At 39.1% G+C, this 24,159-nt stretch overlaps 1 protein-coding gene across 5 annotated transcripts in view; it reads right to left on the bottom strand.

The window, feature by feature from the left end:
- Positions 1–21,926: 21,926 nt before the first annotated feature.
- LOC105729257 (zinc finger protein 723-like) overlaps positions 21,927–24,159 on the bottom strand; it is a 54,185-nt gene continuing 51,952 nt past the window's right edge. For all 5 annotated transcript variants that reach the window (XM_064362698.1, XM_064362697.1, XM_064362700.1 and 2 more), the window contains one exon: positions 21,927–23,705. In XM_064362698.1, coding sequence (XP_064218768.1) covers positions 22,690–23,705 — 1,016 coding nt within the window. In that variant the 3' untranslated portion in view covers positions 21,927–22,689. The remainder of the gene's footprint in view (positions 23,706–24,159) is intronic.

Genomic DNA, 24,159 nt, shown 5'->3' with positions numbered 1-24,159 from the left:
ATGACCTTGTGTCTGTTGGTGGGAGATGATAAAACCTTATGTGACAAGTTTGAAATTGCTGGGAGAAGTAATGTCCAATCCTTAATTTTGATTACTGTAACCTTGTAGTATAGTTTGAAGTCAGGTAGTGTGATGCCTCCAGCTTTTTTTGGTGGGGGTAGGGGCTTGGTATTGTCTTGGTTATGCTGGCTCTTTTTTGCTTCCACATAAAGTTTAAGGTGGTTTTTTCTGATTCGGTGAAGAAAGTCAATGGTAGCTTGATGGGGATAGCACTGGATGTATATAAATTACTTTGGGCAGTATGGCCATTTTCACAATATTGATTCTTCCTAACCATGAACATGGAATGTTTTTCCATCTGTTTGTGTCCTCTCTTAATTCCTTGAGCAGTGGTTTGTAATTCTCCTTGAAGAGGTTCTTCACATCCCTTGTTAGTTGTATTCCTAGGCAGTTTATTTCCTTTGTAGCAATTGTGAATGGGAGTTCACTCATGATTTGACTCTCTGTTTGTCTATTACTGGTGTATAGGAATGCTTGTGATTTTTGCACATTGATTTTGTATCCTGAGAGTTTGCTGAAGTTGCTTATCAGCTTAAGGAGATTTGCGGCTGAGATTATGGGGTTTTCTAAATATACAATCATGTGGTCTGCAAATAGAGGCAATTTGACTTCCTCTTTTCCTAATTGAATACCCTTTATTTCTTTTACCTGCCTGATTGCCCTGGCCAGAACTTCCAATACTATGTTGAATAGGAGTGGTGAGAAAGGGCATTCTTGTCTAGTGCCAGTTTTCAAAAGGAATGCTTCCATGTTTGCCCATTCAGTATGATATTGGCTGTGGGTTTGTCATAAATACCTTATTATATTAATATACATTCCATTGATACCTGGTTTATTGAGTTTTTAGCATAAAGCACTGTTGAATTTTGTTGAAGGCTTTCTCTGCATTTATTGAGATAATCATGTGGTTTTTGCCTTTGGTTCTGTTTATGTGATGGATTATGTTTATAGATTTGCATATGTTGAACAAGTCTTGCATCCCAGGGATGAAGCTGACTTGATCTCGATGGATAAAGTTTTTGACATGCTGTTGGATTCCGTTTGCCAGTATTTTATTGGGGATTTTCAGAACAATGTTCATCGTGGATAGTGGCCTGAAATTTTTTTTTGTTGTATCTCTGCCAGGTTTTGGCATCAGGATGATGTTGGTCTCATAAAATCAGTTAGGGAGGATTCCCTCTTTTTGCATTGTTTGTAATAGCTTCAGAAGGGATGGTACCAGCTCATCTTTGTACCTCTGGTTGAATTTGGCTGTCAACCCATCTGGTCCTGGACTCTTTTTTGGTTAGTAGGCTATTAATTGCTGCCTCAATTTCAGACCTTGTTATTGGTCTATTCAGGGATACAACTTCTTCCTGGTTTAGTCTTGGGAGGGTGTAAATGTCCAAGTATTTATCCATTTCTTCTAGATTTACTGGTTTACTTGCATAGAGGTGTTTGTAGTATTCTCTGATGGTAGTTTGCATTTCTGTGGGATCAGTGGTGATATCCTTTTATCATTTTTTTTTTGCATCTATTTGATTATTCTCTTTTCTTCTTTATTAGTCTGGCTAGTAGTCTATTTTGCTGATCTTTTGGATTTTTTTAAATTAAATTTAAGTTCCAGGATACATGTGCAGGACGTGTAGGTTTGTTACATAGGCAAATGTGTGCAATGGTGGTTTCCTGCACCTCTCAACCCATCACCTAGGTATTAAGTAAGCCCCACATGCATTAGCTATTTATCCTGATACTCTCCCTCCCCTAAACCCCTGGACAGGCTCCAGTGTGTGTTGTTCCCCTTCCTGTGTCCATGTGTTCTCACTGTTCAGCTCCCACTTATAAGTGAAAACATGTGGTGTTTGGTTTTCTGTTCCTGTTTTAGTTGCTGGACATGGATAATGGCTTCCAGCTCCATCCATGTCCCTGCAAAGGATATGATCTCATTCCTTTTTATGGCTGCATAGTATTCCATGGTGTATATGTACCACATTTTCTTTATCCAGTCTATCATTGATGGGCATTTGGCTTGATTCCATGTCTTTGCAATTGGGGATAGTGCTGCCATGAACATATACACGCATGTATCTTTTTTTTTTTTTGAGACAGAGTTTCGCTCTTGTTACCCAGGCTGGAGTGCAATGGCATGATCTCGGCTCACCGCAACCTCCGCCTCCTGGGTTCAGGCAATTCTCCTGCCTCAGTCTCCTGAGTAGCTGGGATTACAAGCACGCGCCACCATGCCCAGCTAATTTTCTGTATTTTTAGTAGAGACGAGGTTTCACCATGTTGACCAGGATGGTCTCGATCTCTTGACCTCATGATCCACCCGCCTCGGCCTCCCAAAGTGCTGGGATTACAGGCTTGAGCCACCGTGCCCGGCCGCATGTATCTTTATAGTAGAATGATTTATATCCTTTGGGTACATACCCAGTAATCACATTGCTAAGTGAAATAGTATTTCTGGTTCTAGGTCTTTGAGGAATTACCACACTGTCTTCCATAATGGTTGAACTAATTTACATTCCTACTAACAGTGTAAAAGTGTTGCTATTTTTCCATAGCCTTGCCAGCATCTGCTGTTTCTTGATTTTTTAATAATCACAATTCTGACTGGCATGAGATGGTATCTCATTGTGGTTTTGATTTGCATTTCTCTAATGAACAGTGATGTTGAGCTTTTTAAAATATTTGTTGGCTGCAAAAATGTCTTCTTTTGAGAAGTATCTGTTGATGTCTTTTGCCCACTTTTTAATGGGATTGCTCTTTTCTTGTAAATTTGTTAACTTCCTTGTAGATCCTGGCTACTAGACCTTTGTCAGATGAATAGATTGCAAAAAATTTCTCCCATTCTGTAGATTGTCTGTTCACTCTGAAGATAGTTTCTTTTGCTGTGGATAAGCTCTTTAGTTTAATTAGATCCCATTTGTCAAGTTTTGCTTTTGTTGCAATTGCTTTTGACATTTTCATCATGAAATCTTTGCCCATGCCTATGTCCTGTGTGGTATTGCCTAGATTTTCTTTTAGGTTTTTATAATTCTGGGTTTTATATTTAAGGCTTCAATCCATCTTGAGTCAATTTTTATATAAGATGTAAGGAAGCGGTCCAGTTCAATTTTCTGCATATGGCTAGACAGTTTTCCCAGCACTATTTATTAAATGAGGAATCCTTTCCCTATTGCTTGTTTTTGTCAGGTTTGTTGAAGATCAGATGGTCGTAGATGTGGGGTCAATTTCTGAGATCTCTCTTCTGTTCCATTGGTCTATATGCTTTAGAATCAGTAACATGTGGTTTTGGTTACGTTAACCTGTATAGTTTAAAATCTGGTAGCATAATGACTCAGCTTTGTTCTTTTTGCTTAGGATCATCTTGGTTATACAGGCTCTTTTTTGGTTCAATATGAATTTTAAAGTAGTTTTTTCTAACTCTGTGAAGAATGTCAATAGTTATTTAATGGCAACAGCATTGAATCTATAAATTACTTTTGACAGAATGGTCTTTTTTATGATATTGATTCTTTCTGTCCATGAGCATGGAATTTTTTCCATTTGCTTGTGCCCTCTCTGATTTCTTTTAGCAGTGGTTTGTAGTTCTCCTTGAAGAGGCCCTTCACTTCCCTCGTTAGCTGTATTCCTAAGTATTTTATTCTGTTTGTAGCAATTGTGAATAGGAGTTCATGTATGATTTAGCTCTATGCTTGTCTATTGTTGGTGTATACGAATGCTTGTAATTTTTGCACATTGATTTTGTATCCTGAGACTTTACTGAAGTTGCTTATCAGCTTAAAAAGGTTTTGGGCTGACATGATGGAGTTTTCTAGATATAGGATCACGTTATTAGCAGAGAGACAGCTTCACTTCCTCTCTTTTTATTCAAATATGCTTTATTTCCTTATTTTGCTGGGTTGCCCTGGTCAGAACTTCCAGTACTATGTTGAATAGGAGTGGTGAGAGAGGGCATCCTTGTCTTGTACTGGCTTTCAAGGGGAATGCTTCCAGCTTTTGCCTATTCATTATGATCTTAGCTGTGGGTCTGTCATAAATAGCTCTTATTATTTTGACATTTGTTCCATCAATACCTACTTTACTGAGAGTTTTTAACATGAAAGGATGTTGAATGTTATCAAAGGCATTTTCTGCACCTATTGAGATAATCATGTGGTTTTTGTCTTTAGTTCTGTTTATGTGATGAATTACGTTTACTAATTTGCATATGTTGAACTAGCCTTGCATCCTAGAAGTGAAGCCGACTTGATCAATCATGGTAAATAAGCTTTTTGATGTGCTGCGGGATTTGGTTTGCCATATTATATTGAGGATTTCTGCATCTATATTCATCAGGGAAATTAGCCTGAATTTTTTTTTTTTTTTTGTATTATTGTTAATGTTTATCATTGTATCTCTGCCAGATTTTGGTATCCAGATGATGCTGGCCTAATAAAATGAGTTAGGAAGAAGCCTATCTTTTTTAATTCTTTGGATTAGTTTTTGAAGAAATGGTACAAACTCTTCTCTGTACCTCTGATAGAATTCAGCTGTAAATCCATCTGGTTCTGGGCTTTTTGAGGTTGGTAGGCTGTTTATTACTGCCTCAATTTCAGAACTTCTTATTGGTCTATTCAGGAATTCAACTTCTACCAGGTTCAGTCTTGGGAGGGTGTATATGTCCGGGAATGTATCTATTTCTTCTAAATTTTCTACTTTATTTGCATAGATGTGTTTATAGTATTCTCTGATGGTTGTATTTCTGTGGGGTCAGTGGTAATATCCCCTTTATCATTTTTTATTGTATCTATTTGATGTTTCTCTCTTTTCTTCTTTATTAGTCTAGCTAGTGGTTTATCTATTTTATTGTTGTTGTTTTTCCAAAAAACCAGCTCCTGGATTCATTGATTTTTTTCAGTTTTTCATGTCTCTATCTCCTTTATGTCCACTCTGATCTTGGTTATTTCTTGTCTTCTGCTAGCTTTGGATTTGTTTGCTCTTGTTTCTCTCGTTTTTTTTTTGTTTGTTTGTTGTTGTTGTTGTTGCGATGTTAAGGTGTCAATTTTAGATCTTTCTAGCTTCTTAATGTGGGCATTTAGTGCTATAAACTTCCCGCTGAACACCGTTTTAGCTGTGTCCCAGAGATTCTGTTACATTGTCTCTATGTTCTCATTGGTTTCAAAGAACTTGTTTATTTCTGCCTTTATTTCACTATTTACCCCGGAGTCATTCAGGAGCAGGTTGTTCAATTTCCATGTAGTTGTGTGGTTTTAAGTGAGTTTCTTAATCTTGAGTTTTAATTCGATTGTGCTGTGGTCTGAGAGACTGCTTGTTGTGACTGCATTTATTTTGCATTTGCTGAGGGGTGTTTTACTTCAATTATGTAATCAATTTTAGAGTAAGCACCATGTGCCACTGAGAAGAATGTATATTCTATTGTTTTGGAGTGGAAAGTTCTGTAGATATCTATCAGGTCCACTTGATCCAAAGCTGAGTTCCAGTCTTGAATATTCTTGTTAATTTTCTGTCTTGATCTGTCTAATATTGACAGTGGGGTATTAAAATCTCCAACTATTATTGTGTGGAGTCCACATCTCTTTGTAAGTCTCTAAGAACTTGTTTTATAAATCTGGGTGCTCCTGTGTTGGGTGCATATATATTTAGGATAGTCTTGCTGAATTGATTTCTTTACCGTGATGTAATGTTTTTCTTTGTCTTCTTTGATCTTTGTTGTTTTACAGTCTGTTTTGACAGAAACTAGGATTGCAAACCCTGCTTTTTTCTGTTTTCCATTTGCTTAGTAAATTTTCCTCCATCCCTTTATTTTAACCCTATATGTATCTTCACAGGTGAGATGGGTCTCTTGAATACAGCACATCAATGGATCTTGATTGCCTCTATCCAGCTTGCCTTTGTATGTCTTTTAATTGGGCATTTAGCCCATTTACACTTAAGGTTAATATTGTTATGTGTGAATTTGATCCTGTCAAATGATGTCAGCTGTTTATTTTGCAGACTTATTGATACAGTTGCTTCATAGTGTCATTTGTCTATAGACTTCAGTGTGTTTTTGCAGTGGCTAGTAATAATTTTTCCTTTCCATATTTAGTGCTTCCTTCAGGAGCTCTTGTAAGACAGGCCTAGTGGTGACAAATTCCCTCAGCATTTGCTTGTCTTAAAAAGATTTTATTTCTCCTTTGTTTATGAAGCTTAGTTTGGCTGGATATAAAATTCTGAATTGGAAATTCTTTAAGAATATCGAATATTGGACCCCAGTCTCTTACGGCTTGTGGTGTTTCTGCTGAGATGTTTGCTATTAGTCCAATGGGCTTCCCTTTGTAGGTGACCTGGCCTTTTTCTCTGGCTGCCCTTAACATTTTTTCCTTCATTTGACCTTGGAGAATATGATGAGTATGTGTCTTGGGATTGATTTTTCAGAGTATCTTACTGGGGTTCTCTAGATTTTCCTGAATTTTAATATTGGTTTGTCTTGCTGAGTTGGGGAATTTCTCCTGAATGATATCCTAAATTAAGTCTTCCAACTTGGTTCCATTCTATCTCCTCAAGTACCCCAATCAGTCATAGGTTTGGTGTTTTTAGATAATCCTATAGTTCTTGGAGGTTTTGTTCATTCCTTTTCATTCTTTTTCTCTAACTTATCTTATTTCAGCAAGATAGTTTTCAAGCTCTGAAATTCTTTCCTCTGCCTGATCTATTTGGTTAGTGATACTTGTGGTTGCACTGTGACATTCTCATGCTGTGTTTTCCAGTTCCATCAGGTCTTTTATTTTCCTCGCTAATCTGACTGCTCTAGTTAACAGTTCCTTATGTTTTATCATGGTTCTCAGCTTGTTTGCATTGGGATAGAACACGCTCCTTTATCACAGCAAAGTTCACTATTACCCACCTTCTAAAGCCTACTTCTGTCTCATCCATCTCAGCCTCCTCCCTCTTGCTGCAGAGGTGTTGTAATCATTTGGAGAAGAGGCCCTCTGGCTATTTGAGTTTTTACAGCTTGTTAATTCTTTCTCATCTTCATGAGTTTATCTACCTTCAATCTTTGAGGGTGCTGACCTTTGGATGGGGTTTTTGTGACATTTTTGTTGATGCTATTGTTGTTGTTGCTTTCTGTCTGTTTTTCTTTTAACAGTCAGGGCCTTCTTCCATAGAGCTGCTGGGGGTTCACTCCAGACACTATTTGTCTGGATTCCTCCCACACCTGGAGGCGTCACCAGCAGAAGCTGCAGAACAGCAAAGATAGCTGCTTGCTCCTTCCTCTGGAATCTCTGTACCAGAGGAGCACTGACCTGGTGCCAGCAGGAACTCTCCTGTATAAGGTGTCTGGTGACTCCTGTTGGGGGATCTCACCGAGTCAGGAGGCATGCAATCCAGGACCCACTTAACAAAGCATTCTGACTGCCCATTGGCAGAGGGGATGAGCTGCACTGGGGGAATCGCACTCATCTGGACTGCCCAAATTCCTCACAGCAAGCAGGAGGAAAGACTGCTGATCCACCGTGTAAGGCTGGTTGCGTTGCTGAGACCTCGGACACACCCCCTTCCCTCACGGGGAGCTCGGACGCTCCCCCCTCCCTTGTGGAGAGCTCGGACCCTCCCCCCTCCCTCACGGAGAGCTCGGACACACCCCCTTCCATCGTGGGGAGCTCAGACACACCCCCTTCCCTCTCGGGAGCTCGGACGCTCCCCCCTCCCTCACGGAGAGCTCGGACACACCTCCTTCCCTTGCCGGGAGCTCGGACACACACACACACACCCCCACCGGGGAGCCCGGGAAAAAAGCCCCACCAGGACCTACCTGATAGCACTTTGTCCCATCCAGGCCCCACTCCCCACCATTTTGTCCTATCTGGGCCCCACTCCCTGCCTACCATTTTGTCCTATCTGGGCCCCATTCCCTGCCATTTTGTTTCATCCAGGCCCCACTCCCCGCCATTTTGCCCCACTCACCTTGGGCACAGCCAATCAAACGCCTCCACTCCCTATAAAACCCCACGTCTGAGAGGAGTCCGCGTGACTTCTCCAGCCCCTCCTGTCGGGCCGCAGAACCTCGTCCAGGAGCCTGAATAAATTCCTTTGCATCAGATCTTCTTGTGCTGGCCTCAGTTTCTTCTCTTTAAACTCGGCAAGAACAGACCTTACACATGGAGACTGTGGCTGTCCCTCCCCCGGGAAGGTCAGTCCCAGGGGGATCAGAGTTATCTCCCTAAACCCCTGGCTGGAGCTGCTAAAATTCCTTTAGAGATAACCCACCCACCACCTGCAAAGAGGGTTGGGTCAGGGTCAATCCTAAAGAGGTGGTCTGGCCACAATCTGCCACAGCTGCTGTGCTGCACTGTGTGGGATTCCTTCTGGGTCCAAACTGCCCAGTCTCCCTGGCACTGGCAGGTGAAAAATGGCAGACCAGAACTGCAGAGATGACTGCCACCCCTCCCCCTGGGAGATCAGTCATCTTAGGCATCAGGCAGCTGCAGTGATAATGGCCACCCCTCTCCATGGGAACTCAGTAGTCTTAGGCAGTCTCCAGCCAAGTGGCTGCTGAAAATCTGTATAGCTGTGCTTGGGACCCAAGGCCCTAGTGGTGTGGACTCAGGGGGATCTCTTGATCTGTAGTTTGTACAGATCCATGGAGAAAGCAGTGGTTTCCCAGGCAGGGTAGCAGGATCACTCCCTACCTCCCTTGGATGGGGTTGGGTTCGGTGCTCCCCTTGCCCTGTGTGGTTCCCAGGTGGGCCATCACATCACCCTACTTTTCCTCACTCCCCATGGGTAATGCCCCTGCCCAGTCAGTCCCATTGAGAGAAACTGGATACCTCAGTTGCTGGTGCAGGATTCACTAGCTGTTTTTATTCTTCTCATTGGGAGCCTTCAACTGCAGCTGTTTCTAGTTGGCTATCTTGGCCCCTCCCTCCCATGGATAAATTTAACAAAAGAAGTACAAGAACTTTACACTGGAAGATTTCCTTATGCGAAAATAAATCAGAGCTGAATAAATGGAAAGACATCCCATATTAAACAATATTGTAAAGAATACAATATCCCACAACTTGACCTGCAAATTAAATGGAATCTCTTCAAAGTTCAAGTACAGTTTCTATAGTTTTTATAGAAAATGACAAGCTTTTCAAAATCCACATATATATACAAAGTAAACCAAAAACACAAACACAATCCTTAAAAGACATAATAAAATTCAGCCAGGCATGTTGTCTCATGCTGTAATCCCAGCACTTTGTGAGACAGAGGCGGGTGAATCACCTGAGGGCAGGCATTCAAGACCAGCCTGCCCAACATGGTGAAACTCCATCTATACTAAAAATACAAAAATTAGCCAGGCCTGGTCGTGCATGCCTATAATCCCAGCTACTCTAGAGGCTCAGGCAGGAGAATCACTTGAACGTGGGAGGCGGGGGTTGTGATCAGCCGAGATCATGCCATTGAACTCCAGCCTGAGCAACAACAGTGAAACTCCATCTCAAAAACAAAAAAAAAAGGAATAACAAAATTCTGTAACTTAAACTTAATAATTAACTAATTTTTATTTACTACAAAGTAACAATAATCAAGCCTGTAGTGGTCATATAGAACAATGAAATAGGAAGTTTCATTAATAAACATGCATTTATGGTAAAGTGATTTTAACAAGGGGCCAAGAAATTTCTGAATAAAGAAAAGTCTTTTCAACAAATGATACTGGAAAATTGGATACTGGCCTGCAAAATAATGACACTGGATTCCTAACTCAAATCACATATGAAAAACCAAGCAACCAACCAATGAACAAAAGTTAAAAAGATCATACACTTAAATGTAAGTGCTGAAACTAAAAAATTCTTGGGAGGAATATTAAATTTTTGTAACCTTGCATTAGGCAACAATATTTTAGATTTTACACCAAAGGATAATCAAAAAGAGAAAACTACACTTCACCAAATTTAAAATGTTTTCTTCTTCAAACACCATGAAAATATAAAAATGGAAGTCACTGAATGAGAGAAATCATCATAGCTAACACTTCGATATGGGATTTTTAGTCTCCAGAATTGAGTTCATTTTTGTTTCTAAAGCCACCCAGCATGTGGTAATCTGGTAATGTGGTATGGCAGCCCCAGCAAACTGATAGTCTATCAGAACAAACATAGGATGTCCTCTACAATGTGGCTGGGATGACCACAGAACTAAATCACAACAATCTTCACCAGCAAGGGAAGGATGCACCACTGTGGGAAACAGCCTCACTTATGGAACATTATGAAGACAGGTGAGGGCAGTTTCTGACTTGGCAGGGTTATGATGATATGTTTTATAAAACTAAAAGTTATAGACAAATGTTAGAATAGCCTAAACCCCTCCTTTTCCTCTATAAATCACCCAATTTAGAGTAATGAGGGGAGGTCTGGAAGAGTAGTACAGATGACTGCTACATAGAATACTTGGGGCAAGGTAAAACAATGAACAGTGACAACATACAGAGGTATTTATGGCCTATTGTAAAGCAAAAACAATGAAAAAGTGTTTTCTCTGATATTTTAAGAAATATGTGGACAGGGACTTTGCACCTAGCCAAGTTAGGTTCACTGGGGATTAATGGAGGCCAGATTTCTTTGGGAATGGGATTATCGGCCACTAAATTGGCAAAAATATAGGAAAGAGCCCAGGGGAGTCTCTATACTCAGGTTTGGGCCCTGGGCCCATCCTGGTCATCTCAGGTCCTTGTCTGTGATGACATTCTGTCCTCACTCTCATGCTTGCCCAGCAGTGACCCTTGGTTGAAATATGGTGCTACTGTCTTTTGTTCAAGGAGATAGAGTTGGACCTATCGAACAGCTCTTCACTGATCTCCTGCATGGAATTCTGCAAATAGAGTACCCAGCAAATTGATTGAGAGGTGTTAGTGGCCTGCTTGGCTGTTCCCACAAGGAAATACACTGATTAAAGTTCTGCATTCTAAATCAGAAACAGAGGAGCATCTCCATGAACCTCCAGCCAAGGCAAAAACCACATGACAGCTTGAGGTCTCAGAATCAAATCTAAGTAAACAAGCTTAATCCCCAACACTCACCTTCCCATCCTGCCAGTCATGACCTGGGGTATGAACACAGTAGGGTTCCAGCACCTAACAACCTGCTCTTTCCCAGGAAGAGCCTCACCTCACCTTCTACTCCCCACCCCCACACACATATATGGTGATGAGGAGAGGGGATGAGGTTGTCCAGATGGGATCTCAAGTGAGGACTGACCTGGAAGGGGCTACCCCCTGGTTACTTTGGGGTACCTCCTGCCAAATGGCCTGAAGCATGGATGTTGAGAGATTGAGAGCTGAGCCAAATTCTGCATCTTTAGAAAAGGCTCTCACTGAAGCAAGAGCTTTGAAAAGTTGGGATACAGCAGAACATCTTGCTCTCTTGACAATCTCTGGCTAACTAAGCTTGATAGGAGACTGTCTTCAGAAATCTGAGTGCTGGTTACCAATGTTCTAAGTTCTGTTTGGGGTCTTTCACCAAGGAAGTGAGGCCACTTCAAGTTTTCATCATTCTCTTACTAAGACCTACCCAAAGGCTTCTCTGGGATGCTGACTGCTCATCTTCCTTCCCCATGTTGTTTTATTACCTGCAGACAATTATACAAACATAGACCCCTCTCCCCCAGCCTCTGAGAAGACTCAGTGAAGCCCAGACTATAGGTTGAGGAGAGCTAGGTCAGAACCTCCTTTTAATAAATTTACCAGTTATGTCATCCTAGATATGTCATTGTGCTTCTCAGGGGATCCATACTCTCCCAATCTGCACAATGGAGATCATGGTAGTTACCCAGTTCTAAGATAACTCCTCAGGAGTTACCTAATTCTAAGGTAACTCATCAGTGGTATGTGAGTTAATACAAGAGGTCATGAGTTGGTATCACATGTAGCTAATGTGTAAACACAGAGATGGAAAAATTACATGTGGTGCAACAATTCAAACATGCCTGGGTTTTACCAGTTGCATGTTGGGAAAGTTGCTTCCCCTCCTGGTCTCATTTCTCAAGATCCAGCATAAGGGAGGTGAAATTAAATAAACTTTTGATACTCATTCTGAGAGGCAATAAACCTTCCAAGGTCTTCTCATTCTATTTAGAATCAGGTCCATTTGTCTCACCTTGGCCTCTGTGTTGAGCAGCCTACATGATGGTTCATGAAGATCCCCATTTCCTAGTATACACACCCTTGTATAGCCAGTAAGTGGTTAGTGACTCACCTCTAAGCAAAAGAATACAACTGAAGATATTCCAAGATTTAATTACTAAAATATTGTCATTTACCTCTTACTTTCTCTCTCTGATGCCCTTAATTCCTTCTTTCTTTTCCCCACCCCTTGTGGCATATACTTTGCTCTGTAGAAGGAAGCTCCAATGATTTGAGCTTCTCTACTTGCAAGCCTGTGTGACAAAGAATGGAGGGAATACCCTGAGCAATGGAAAGGAACCTAGGCCTGATTCCAAATTGAATGATGCCACAGCTAATCAGTTTGAGGTCTGGAAGCCTATCCTTCCCCAGTTAAGCCATCGTTGAGACCACAGCTCATGAGAAACTTTGAGGCACAAACCTAAACTAGATTTTCTAGGCAGTTGGCATAAAAGACTCAGGAAGTATAATGTAGGTGAATGAAGTGTGGGGACAATCAGTGAATGACCCAGAGCTTCCTCTGTTGTAGGATTGAGAATATGACTAAAACTTCATTGAGGTAAAAAAGATATTCCATCTAAAGGGAAACAGTGAAGCATGGCATTGTCAAATGTGAATTGAATTTTATCACATTGAATTTTATCAATATGACACATTGGCCTACCTCATCTTTTTAATAAACATTTAGAGAGGACAGAAAAATAAATGTGAATAACATACAGAAAATAGTTTAGTAAATGAAGAATAGTATGAACAAATAGAAATTTGATGAAGCAGAATGGTTAGTACTTAGAAGCCCCTACAATGTGTTAGAGATTATTCTAAGCCATTTACACATGGACTTAATTCCTGAAATGTGTATAATACAGAAATTCATGAAAAATAACAAATGGACCCATTTACAATCATGTAACATTAAGACCATGATAAAAATAAAATGTTTTGGTATACAGTAACTAAATGAACATAAACATGCTAAATAACTTTATTGAAGTTTGATGGGAACATCTGTCACCAGTCTAGAGAAGATATACATTATATTCCAATACCAGAAGTAAGAAAAAAATAAATGGCCAAGTGTAGGCCAAATAATGTCATGAATTTTATAGCAGAATGACAAGAATTTCTGATAGCAGAAATGCAACAGCTCACTATTTTCTAGGCAACTAGAATGACACCAGAAATTATAAATTATAACCAACAAGTACTACCTACCCACACACAAATTTCCCTTGTCTCTTTTAATTTATAGAATAAGCGTAAAATCCAAATAGATTTTTTATAAATTCAGAAACATGCTAAAAAAGAGGCAGAGTGATTAAAGCCAAAAGATCTGAATTCAGGTAAATAATTTTATCAATATTAACTTAATGCTATCAAAAAACAGTAATTCTGGCTATATCTAGATCCGTTCTGTTCATTGGCATGAAGTACCTAGTTTCAGAAGTGTGCAAAAAACAAATTTTTAAGTATCAAAAAAAACCTACTGTTTAGAATTCCTATTACCAGAAATCACACAGATCCCAGTGTCTTTTCAACAGGCGACTGGAACACCTGGGAGAGAGTCGATCGTTCAACTAAAACAAAAGGCTCTGAGGCAGGGAGCCAGGTGATCAGGCTCGGCTGGTCCCACCCCCACAAAAAAACAGCAATTGGAAATGCTCTGGGTTGAGAGATTCACAGAAAGCACAGCTGAACCCAGGAAGGTACAGCTCTGTGGGGAAGGGGCGTCTGTCAATACTGAGGCACTCCACCACTATGGAGGTAGTTCATAATTGCTGAGGCAGACCGCTGTTGCCAAGGCAACCTGCCATTACAGAGAGAGTCTGCCATTACAAAGGTGGGCCGGCTTTGCCGAGGCAGTTGTAACTACACCTGTACAAACAGGACTGCAGGGAAGTTCACATGGCAGCTGGGTGGAGCCCACAGCAGCTCAGCAAAGTCTCTGCAGGCAGACAGTGACTAGGCTGCCTCCTTGCTGAGCAGGGCAGCCCTGATAAAAAGGCAGCAGGACAATGGAAACTTATAAAGCCCTAACTACCTGAGACAGAGCACCTGGTGTAAAAAAAAAAAGGGGGGGGTTATGAGTTCTGCTGCAGCAGACTTAAACATACCTGCCCAGCAGCTCTAAATGAACAATGGAGATCACAGCTCAGCACTTGAGCTCCTATAAAGGACAGACTGTCTCCTGAAGCAGCTCCCTGACTCCCATACATCCAAAGAGTCACCTCATAAAGGAGAGCTCAGACTGACATTTGGTGGGTATCCTTCTGGGACAAAGATAGCAGAAGAAGAAACTGGCAGCAATCCTTACTGTTCTGCAGCCGCTGCATGTGATCCCCAGGCAAGCAGGGCCTGGAGCGGACCTCAGTAGTCCTACAGCAGAGGGGTCAGACTGTTAGAAGGAAAACTAAGAAACAGAAATAATTTCATCAACAAACAGGACGTCCACTCAGAGACCCAATCTGAAAGTCAACAATTTCAAAGACGACAGGTGGATAAATCGACAAAGATGGGAAGAAACCAGCACAAAAAGGATGAAAGCACCCAAAACCAGAATGCCTCTCCTCCTACAAGGGATCACAACTCCTCACCAGCAAGGGAACAAGCCTGGATGGAGAATGAGTGTGATGAATTGACAGAATCAGGCTTCAGAAGGTGGGTAATAAGAAACTTCTGTGAGCTAAAAGAACATGTTCTAACCCAATGCAGAGAAACTAAGAATGTTAAAAAAAGATTTGATGAAATGCTAACGAGAATGGACAACTTAGAGAGGAATATAAGTGAATTGATGGAGCTGAAAAACACAACACAAGAACTCCGCGAAGCATGCGCAAGTTTCAACAGCCAAATTGACCAAGCAGAAGAAAGGATATCAGAGGTCGAAGATCAACTCAATGAAATAAAACGAGAAGGCAAGATTAGAGAAAAAAGGGTAAAAAGGAATGAACAAAGTCAACAAGAAATATGGGACTATGTGAAAAGACCTAATCTACGTTTGATAGGTGTACCTGAATATGACGAAGAGAATGAATCCAAGCTGGAAAATACTCTTCAGGATATTATCCAGGAAAACTTCCCCAACCGAGCAAGGCAGGCCAACACTGACATCCAGGAAATACAGAGAACACCACAAAGATATTCCTCAAGAAGAGCAACCTGAAGACACATAATTGTCAGATTCACCAAGGTTGAAATGAAGGAGAAAATGCTAAGGGCAGCCAGAGAGTAAGGTCGGGTTACCCACAAAGGGAAGCCCATCAGACTCACAGGAGATCTCTCAGCAGAAATGCTACAAGCCAGAAGAGATTGGGGGCCGATATTCAACATCCTTAAAGAAAAGAACTTTCAACCTAGAATTTCATATCCAGCCAAACTAAGCCTCATAAGTGAAGGAAAAATAAAATCCTTTATGAACAAGCAAGTACTCAGAGATGTCATCACCACTAGACCTGCTTTACAAGAGATCCTAAAAGAGGCACTAAACATAGAAAGGAACAAAAGGAACAACCAGTACCAGGCACTCCAAAAACATAACAAATGATAAAGAGCATCAACACAACGAAGAAACTGCATCAACCAACGGGCAAAACAGCCAGCTAGCATCAAAATGGCAGGATCAAATTCACACATAATAATATTAACCCTAAATGTAAATGAGTAAACACCCCAATCAAAAGACACAGACTGGCCAATTGGATAAAAAGCCAAAACCCATCAGTGTGCTGTATCCAGGAAACCCATCTCACATGCAAGGATACACAAAGGCTCAAAATAAAGGGATGAAGATTTACCAAGCAAATGAAGAGCGAAAAAAAAGCAGAAGTTGCAATTCTTGTCTCTGATAAAATAGACTTTAAACCAAAAAAGATCAAAAGAGACAAAGAAGGACATTACATAATGGTAAAAGGATCAATGCAACAAGAAGAGCTAATGATCCTAAATATATATGCACCCAATACAGGAGCACCCAGATACATAAGGCAAATCTTAATGACCTACAAAGAGACTTAGACTCCCACGCAATAATAGTGGGAGACTTTAACACCCCACTGTCAATATTAGACAGATCAATGAGACAGAAAATTAACAAGGATATCCAGGACTTGAACTCAGACCTGGACCAAGCAAACCTAATAGACATTTACAGAACTCTCCACCCTAAATCCACAGAATATACATTCTTCTCAGCACCACAACTCACCTACTCTAAAATTGACCACATAATTGGAAGTAAATCACTCCTCAACAAATGCAAAAGAACGGATATCATAACAAACAGTCTCTCAGACCACAGTGCAATCAAGTTAGAACTCAGAATTCAGAAACTAACTCAGAACCGCACAGCTTCATGGAAACTGAACAACTGGCTCTTGAATGTTGACTGGATAAACAATGAAATGAAGGCAGAAATAAAGATGTTCTTCGAAACCAACAAGAACAAAGACACAACGTACCAGATCTCTGGGATACATTTAAAGCAGTCTCTAGAGGAAAATATATAGCAATAAATGCCCACATGAGAAGCAAGGAGAGATCTAAAATGGACACCCTATCATCAAAATTGAAAGAGCTAGAGGAACAAGATAAAAAAAAAAAATCAAAAGCTAGCAAAGACAAGAAATAACTAAGATCAGAGCAGAACTGAAGGAGATAGAGACACAAAAAACCCTTCAAAAATCAATAAATCCAGGAGCTGGTTTCTTGAAAAGATCAACAAAATAGACAGACCACTAGCCAGATTAATAAAAAAGAAAAGAGAGAATAACCAAATAGATGCAATAAAAAACGATAAAGGGGATATCCACAGATTCCACAGAAATCCAAACCATCATCAGAAATTATTACAAACAACTCTATGCACATAAACTAGTAAACCCGGAAGAAATGGATAAATTCCTGGACACTTGCCTCCTCCCAAGCCTAAACCAGGAAGAAGTCGAAACCCTGAATAGACCAATAACAAAGTCTGAAGTTGAGGCAGGAATTAAGAGCCTACCACCAAAAAAAAGCCCAGGTCCAGATGGATTCACAGCCGAATTCTACCAGACATACAAAGAGGAACTGGTACCATTCCTTCTGACACTATTCCAAATAATCCAAAAAGAGGGAATCCTTCCCAAATCATTTTATGAGACCAACATCATCCTGATACTCAACGAGAAAAGAAAACTTCAGGCCAACATCCACGATGAACATGATGCAAAAATCTTCAATAAAATACTGGCAAGCCAATTGCAACAGCACATCAAAAAGCTTATCCACCATGATCAAGTAGGATTCATCCCAGGGATGCAAGGCTGGTTCAACGTACACAAGTCTATAAACGTAATTCACCACATAAACAGAACCAAAGACAAAAACTACATGATTATCTCAATTGATGCAGAGAAGGCCTTTGACAAAATTCAACAGCCCTTTATGCTAAAAACCCTCAATAAACAAGGTATTGACAGAAAGTATCTCAAAATAATAAAAGCTATTTACGACAAACCAACAGCCAATATCATACTGAATCGGCAAAATCTGGAAGCATTCCCTTCGAAATCTGGCACTAGACAAGGATGCCCTCTCTCACCACTCCTATTCAATATAGTACTGGACGTTCTTGCAAAAGGAGGAAGTCAAATTGTCTCTATTTGCAGATGACATGATTGGATATCTAGAAGACCCCATCATCTCAGCCCAAAATCTCCTGAAACTGATAAGCAACTTCAGCAAAGTCTCAGGATATAAAATTAATGTGCAAAAATCACAAGCATTCCTATACACCAATAACAGACTTGAGAGACAAATCAAGAACGAGCTGCCATTCACAATTGTTACAAAGAGAATAAAATACCTAGGAATACAACTAACAAGGAACGTAAAGGACCTCTTCAAGGAGAACTACAAGCCACAGCTCAATGAAATAAGAGAGGACACAAACAGATGGAGAAACATTCCATGTTCACAGTTAGGAAGAATCAAAATTGTGAAAATGGCCATACTGCCCAAAGTAATTTACAGATTCAACACTATCCCCATCAAGCTACCAATGACCTTCTTCACAGACCTGGAAAAAAACACATTAAACTTCATACAGAACCAAAAGAGAGCCTGCATAGCCAAGTCAATTCTAAGCAAAAAGAACAAAGCGGGAGGCATCACACTACTGGACTTCAAACTATACTACCAGACTACAGTAATCAAAACAGCATGGTACTGGTACCAAAACAGAGATATAGACCAATGGAACAGAAGAGAGGCCTCGGAGGCAACACAACATATCTACAACCATCCAATCTTTGACAAACCTGACAAAAGCAATGGAGAAAGGATTCCCTGTTTAATAAATGGTGTTGGGAAAACTGACTAGCCATGTGCAGAAAGCAGAAACTGGACCCCTAGCTGACACCTTACACTAAAATTAACTCCAGATGGATTAAAGACTTAAACATAAGACCTAACACCATAAAAACCCTAGAAGAAAACCTAGGCAAAACCACTCAGGACATAGGCATAGGTAAGGACTTCATGACTAAAACACCAAAAGCATTGGCAACAAAAGCCAAAATAGACAAATGGGATCTAATTAAACTCCAGAGCTTCTGCACAGCAAAAGGAACAATCATTAGAGTGAACCAGCAGCCAACAGAATGGGAAAAAATTTTTGCAATCTACCCATCTGACAAAGGACTTATATCCAGAATCTACAAAGAACTAAAACAGGTTTACAAGAAACAAACAAACAAACACATTCAAAAGTAGGTAAAGGATATGAACAGACACTTTTCTAAAGAAGATATATATGAGGCCAATAAACATACGAAAAAATGCTCATCACCACTGGTCATTAGAGAAATGCAAATCAAAACCACATTGAGATACCATCTCATGGCAGTTAGAATGACAATCATTAAAAAACCTGGAGACAACAGATTCTGGAGAGGATGTGGAGAAATAGGAACACTTTTACAGTGTAGGTGGTAGCGTAAATTAGTTCAACCATTGTGGAAGACAGTGTGGTGATTCCTCAAGGACCTAGAAATAGAAATTCCATTTGACCCAGCAATTCTATTACTGGGTATATATCCAAAGGATTAAAAATCATTCTACTATAAGGACACATGCACACGAATGTTCATTACAGCACTGTTTACAATAGCAAAGACCTGGAACCAACCCAAATGCCCATCGATGATAGACTGGACAGGGAAAACGTGGCACATATACACCATGGAATATTATGCAGCCATCAAAAACGATGAGTTCGTGTCCTTTGTAGGGACATGGATGAACCTGGAAACCATCATTCTTAGCAAACTGACACAAGAACAGAAAATCAAACGCCGCATGTTCTCACTCATAGGTGGGTGTTGAATAATGAGAACACATGGACACAGGGAGGGGAGCATCACACACTGGGGTCTGTTGGGGAGGACTAAGGAAGGGGCAGCAGGGGGTAGGGAGTTGGGGAGAGATAGCATGGGGAGAAATGCCAGATATAGATGAAAGGGAGGAAGGCAGCAAATCATGCTGCCATGTGTGTACCTATGCAATAATGTTGCACGTTCTTTACATGTACCCCAAAACCTAAAATGCAATTTAAAAAAAAGAAAAAACAAAAGAAAACAGCATGACAGCTGGAAAAAATATATAGAGATATAAATAAATACTACAAGTTTCTATTTACATGGAGCATAAACTCTAGTAAGCAGAGTAGAAGGACATGTATAAAAACAAATGAGTCTCTGTATGTAAAAGAATTTGGCAAACTGTGAAGTATACCACAAGATTTGTGAACAACAATGAGGCATTATTGATTTTCCCTAACATCATCATCTTGCTACAGACTTTCTAGTAGTTAAGGAGAGAGAAATATATTTAGTCATGGGTCCTTGTAAATCTCTTAGTTTATAATCAGAAGTAAAAACACTGCTGCAATGCTGGCTGCTCCTAAAATGAACAAATGTGCAGGAATGAATTTCTCTTTAGGCTAAAGGGAAGAAACGTGTTGCTCACATTTTCAAAATCCATGTGTTGACTTCCAGTTCCTGGTCTTACATGTAAGGGTGGGGACTTGGTGTAGGGGAGGGATGAGTAGGCAGAACACAGATGGTTTTCTGGGCAGTGTAACTGTTTTGTATGATACTACAATGGTGGAAGCATGCCATTATACATTTGTCAAAAACTCTCAGAATGTACAACATCAAGGGTGAATATTAATGTAAACTATGGACTTTTGGTGCTAGTGGTGCGTCAATGAAGGTTCATCAATTGTAAACATGTGTATCATTCTCATGTGAGATGTTCATAGTGGTTGGGTTGTGTGTATATAGGGACAGAGGGTATATGAGAACTATCTAAACTTCCTTTTAAATTTTGCTGTGAACCTAAAACTGCCTTAAAAAAAAGTTTATAATTAAAAAAAAAAGAATTCCTATTACCACATGGTATATTTGAGAGGAATGTTCTGAATGAAGATATGAGATACCTCATAAGATGCTGCTGTATGCAGCAGAATGTCTACTGAAATATTTTACTCATGTACACTGTGGATACTTGTGCTTTTAGGAAAAATGTTATATATTATTAAATATTTTAATATGGACAACTGAAAAATCCTCAAGAAGTAACAATAACCTTTAAGTTGCTGAATGGAGTTAAAGGAAAGTATTAGAACTTGACAGAAGCAGAAGTAAATAAAGAGAATGACCCAGAGTCAAACTAAGAAAAAAATGCTCCCTTCAGATACTGGCTGATCACAAGGATGTCAGATCTGTGTGTGTGTTCATCTTGTTCCCAGGGAAAATGGAAGAAACACTGGAAATCATATGACTACGGACACCTAAGATATGGTATCTCCCAAAAGTGAGAACCAAAGGAAAAGCTGAGTGACATAATAAAGAAGAAATGTCGGAAGAAAAAATATGCAACAGCTTTGCATATTGGAATAATATTTTACTTATGTCTTCAGATTAATATCTAAGCACCATTAATTTTGCTTTTTTTGTTGTTTTTTTGTTTTGTTTTTTTTTGAGATGGAGTCTCACTCTATCACTCAGGCTGGAGTGCAGTGGTGTGATCCTGGCTCACTGCAAATTCTGCCTCCCAAGTTCAAGCAATTCTCCTTCCTAAGCCTCCTCAGTAGCTGGGATTACAGATGTGCACCACCATGCACAGCTACTTTTTGTATTTTTAGTAGAGAGATGAGGTTTCACCATGTTGGCTCGGTTGGCCTCAAACTCCCAACCTCAGGTAATCTACCCACTCAGCCTCCCAAAATGCTGACATTACTGGCATGAGCCATTGTACCTGGCCAACAATTATAAGAAAATCATATAATTATTCTTACATAAATCATAGGCAAGAAAAAAGGATTTGTATGGGATGGTCTGAACCCAGAAGACATTAGATTTATGAGGGAAAAATTCAGTGTACAACAGAGAAACTAACTTTGCTTTGAGAATCTGTGAAGTTTCTAGTTTGGTAGTAAATCAACAGTTCTCACATTTCCTGTTGTGATCCATGATTTTCTTTTCCATTTGAAGACAGGTACACACACATGCATTTCTGCCTGTATAACACCTGTTTTTATCTTGATACATCTGTATATTCCATTCAATGCAAGTTAAGGCCAAGAAAAATCTCTACATGTTCAATTGGACTGAAAAAGGGCATGTGCAAAGAAAAATATTTAAGAAAATTTCATAAACAGTGATTCAGGATTTTAAAAGTATGGATTTTAAGTATACTCCCATATAATCTTTATTATAACTGTCATAGTACACCAGTAGCTACAAAAAGCAGGAATATAATATAGTAACAGAAAGCATACAATATAGTTACTATGAGAATACTATCAATATTATTGGAAGTTTAAGTCCTCTGAAAAATTTATATTAAGTATATTTATGATCTTTCAGATATGAGTTTTCACTTTGATAACTGTGAAGACATTTTTATTTTTAACATGTCAAATAATATTCAAAATTACTACTATATGGTACTATAGAGGTATGTCAGTATTTTAAATAACTGATCCATTTTTTTCTACTTAAGGAACAACTTATGTAATAAATAATTTCAGGATATTCCACTTAATAATGCCCTAAATACATACTTATGCTTACACACATTACTATTTTATAATTCAAACACAAAGAGCATCTTTCTTTAGATTTTCTTCATGCATTTTATATTTGCCATTAAATTTTCATGAAAATAAATTGATGTTAATAATGTTCATCTACCATAGAAGGACCTCTCATAGCTCTGATGCAGAAAAAATAGACTATATGTTTTTATATAAACACTAGACATGAAGATATAACAATTAATTTAAGAATTGAATTATTGTTTATACAAATCTCAAATGTTTTCAATACAAATAATGTACTTACTGCATAATAATTTAATCTGTAAAGTCTGTTTTCCTATAAACTCTATGGTAACTCTTAAGTTCTCAATTTTAGATAAAACTCTTTCTGCATTTATTACAACTACAGAGATTCTCTAGTATGAATTCTCTTATGTCGAGTAAGAGTTGAGCATCGATTAAATAATTTGCCACATTTTTTACATTTGTAAGGTTTCTCTCCAGTATGAATCATCTGATGTCGTCTAAGGTTTGAAGACCGGTTAAAGGAGATGCCACAATCCTTACATATATATGGTTTCATTCCAGTATGAATTATCTGATGCACAACAAGAAGTGAGGAACGAGAGAAAGATTTGCTACATGCGTTACATTTGTAAAGTTTTACTCCAGTATGAATTCTATGATGTTTAGTAAGTGATGAACTACAGTTAAAGGCTTTACCACATTCTTTACATATGTAGGGTTTCTCTCCAGTGTGAATTCTTTGATGTTGAGTAAGGCGTGAACTGCAGTTAAAGGCTTTGCCACATTCCTTGCATTTATATGGTTTTTCTCCAGTATGAATTCTCTGGTGGACAATAAGACTTGAGGAACGAGAAAAAGATTTGCTACATGATTTACATTTGTAAAGTTTTTCTCCTGTATGAATTCTCTGATGTTTAGTTAGGTATGACCTACAGTTAAAGGCTTTGCTGCATTCTTTACATTTGTAGGGTTTCTCTCCAGTATGAATTCTTTTGTGTTGAGCAAGGGCTGAAGACTCTTTAAATGATTTACCACATTCTTTACATTTGTAAGGTTTCTCTCCAGTATGAATTCTCTGATGCACAAGAAGATTTGAAGAATGAGTAAAACATTTGCTACATGCTTTACATTTGTAAAGTTTTTCTCCAGTGTGAATTCGCTGATGTCTCGTAAAATACGAACTAGAATTGAAGGCTTTGCCACATTCTTTACATTTGTAGGGTTTCTCTCCAGTATGAATTCTTTGATGTTGAGTAAGGTGTGAACTATGGTTAAAGACTTTCTCACATTTTTCACATTTGTAATGGTTCTGTAGGAAATGAGTTTTCTGAAGTCTTCTAGGGCTTATGCCTCGGCTTACTGTTGTATCAGATTTATTGTACTGATTATTCTCTGCAATACAAATATTCTGGTAATTATTCATGGTAGAGTCCTGTTTAAAGGCTGTCAAAGTTTTATTATATGTGTGATGTTTTCCCAAATTATCTATTCCCTGATGTTGATTAAGCAATGATGAATGAATGAAGACTTTTCTATATTGATCACAGGCAGAACAAGGTGTTATTTGTTGGTGAAACAAACTTTTAACAAAGGACCCATCAAATTGATCATATTTAGAACTCACCTCTTCATTTTTAAATCTCTCCTTTTCAAAAATTTTTGACTGAAAATTTACTCCAGTTCTATATTTTAATTGATTCATATGATTATTTGAAACATGGACTAAGTCACTATTCAGATTTTCCAAATTTCCTTTCAAAGAAAAAGTATGTTTCAAAAATTGATGTTGACATTTAGTTACAGAAACACATAGTTCAGAAAAAGCAACTGACATAGATTGAGTTTT

Source organism: Aotus nancymaae, unplaced genomic scaffold (assembly GCF_030222135.1).
Source record: "Aotus nancymaae isolate 86718 unplaced genomic scaffold, 86718_ANA_hifiasm-v0.15.2.pri h1tg000049l, whole genome shotgun sequence".
NCBI lineage: Eukaryota > Metazoa > Chordata > Mammalia > Primates > Aotidae > Aotus > Aotus nancymaae.
Note: the sequence above shows the minus strand (reverse complement) of the source record. Positions and strands in the feature narration are given on the sequence as shown.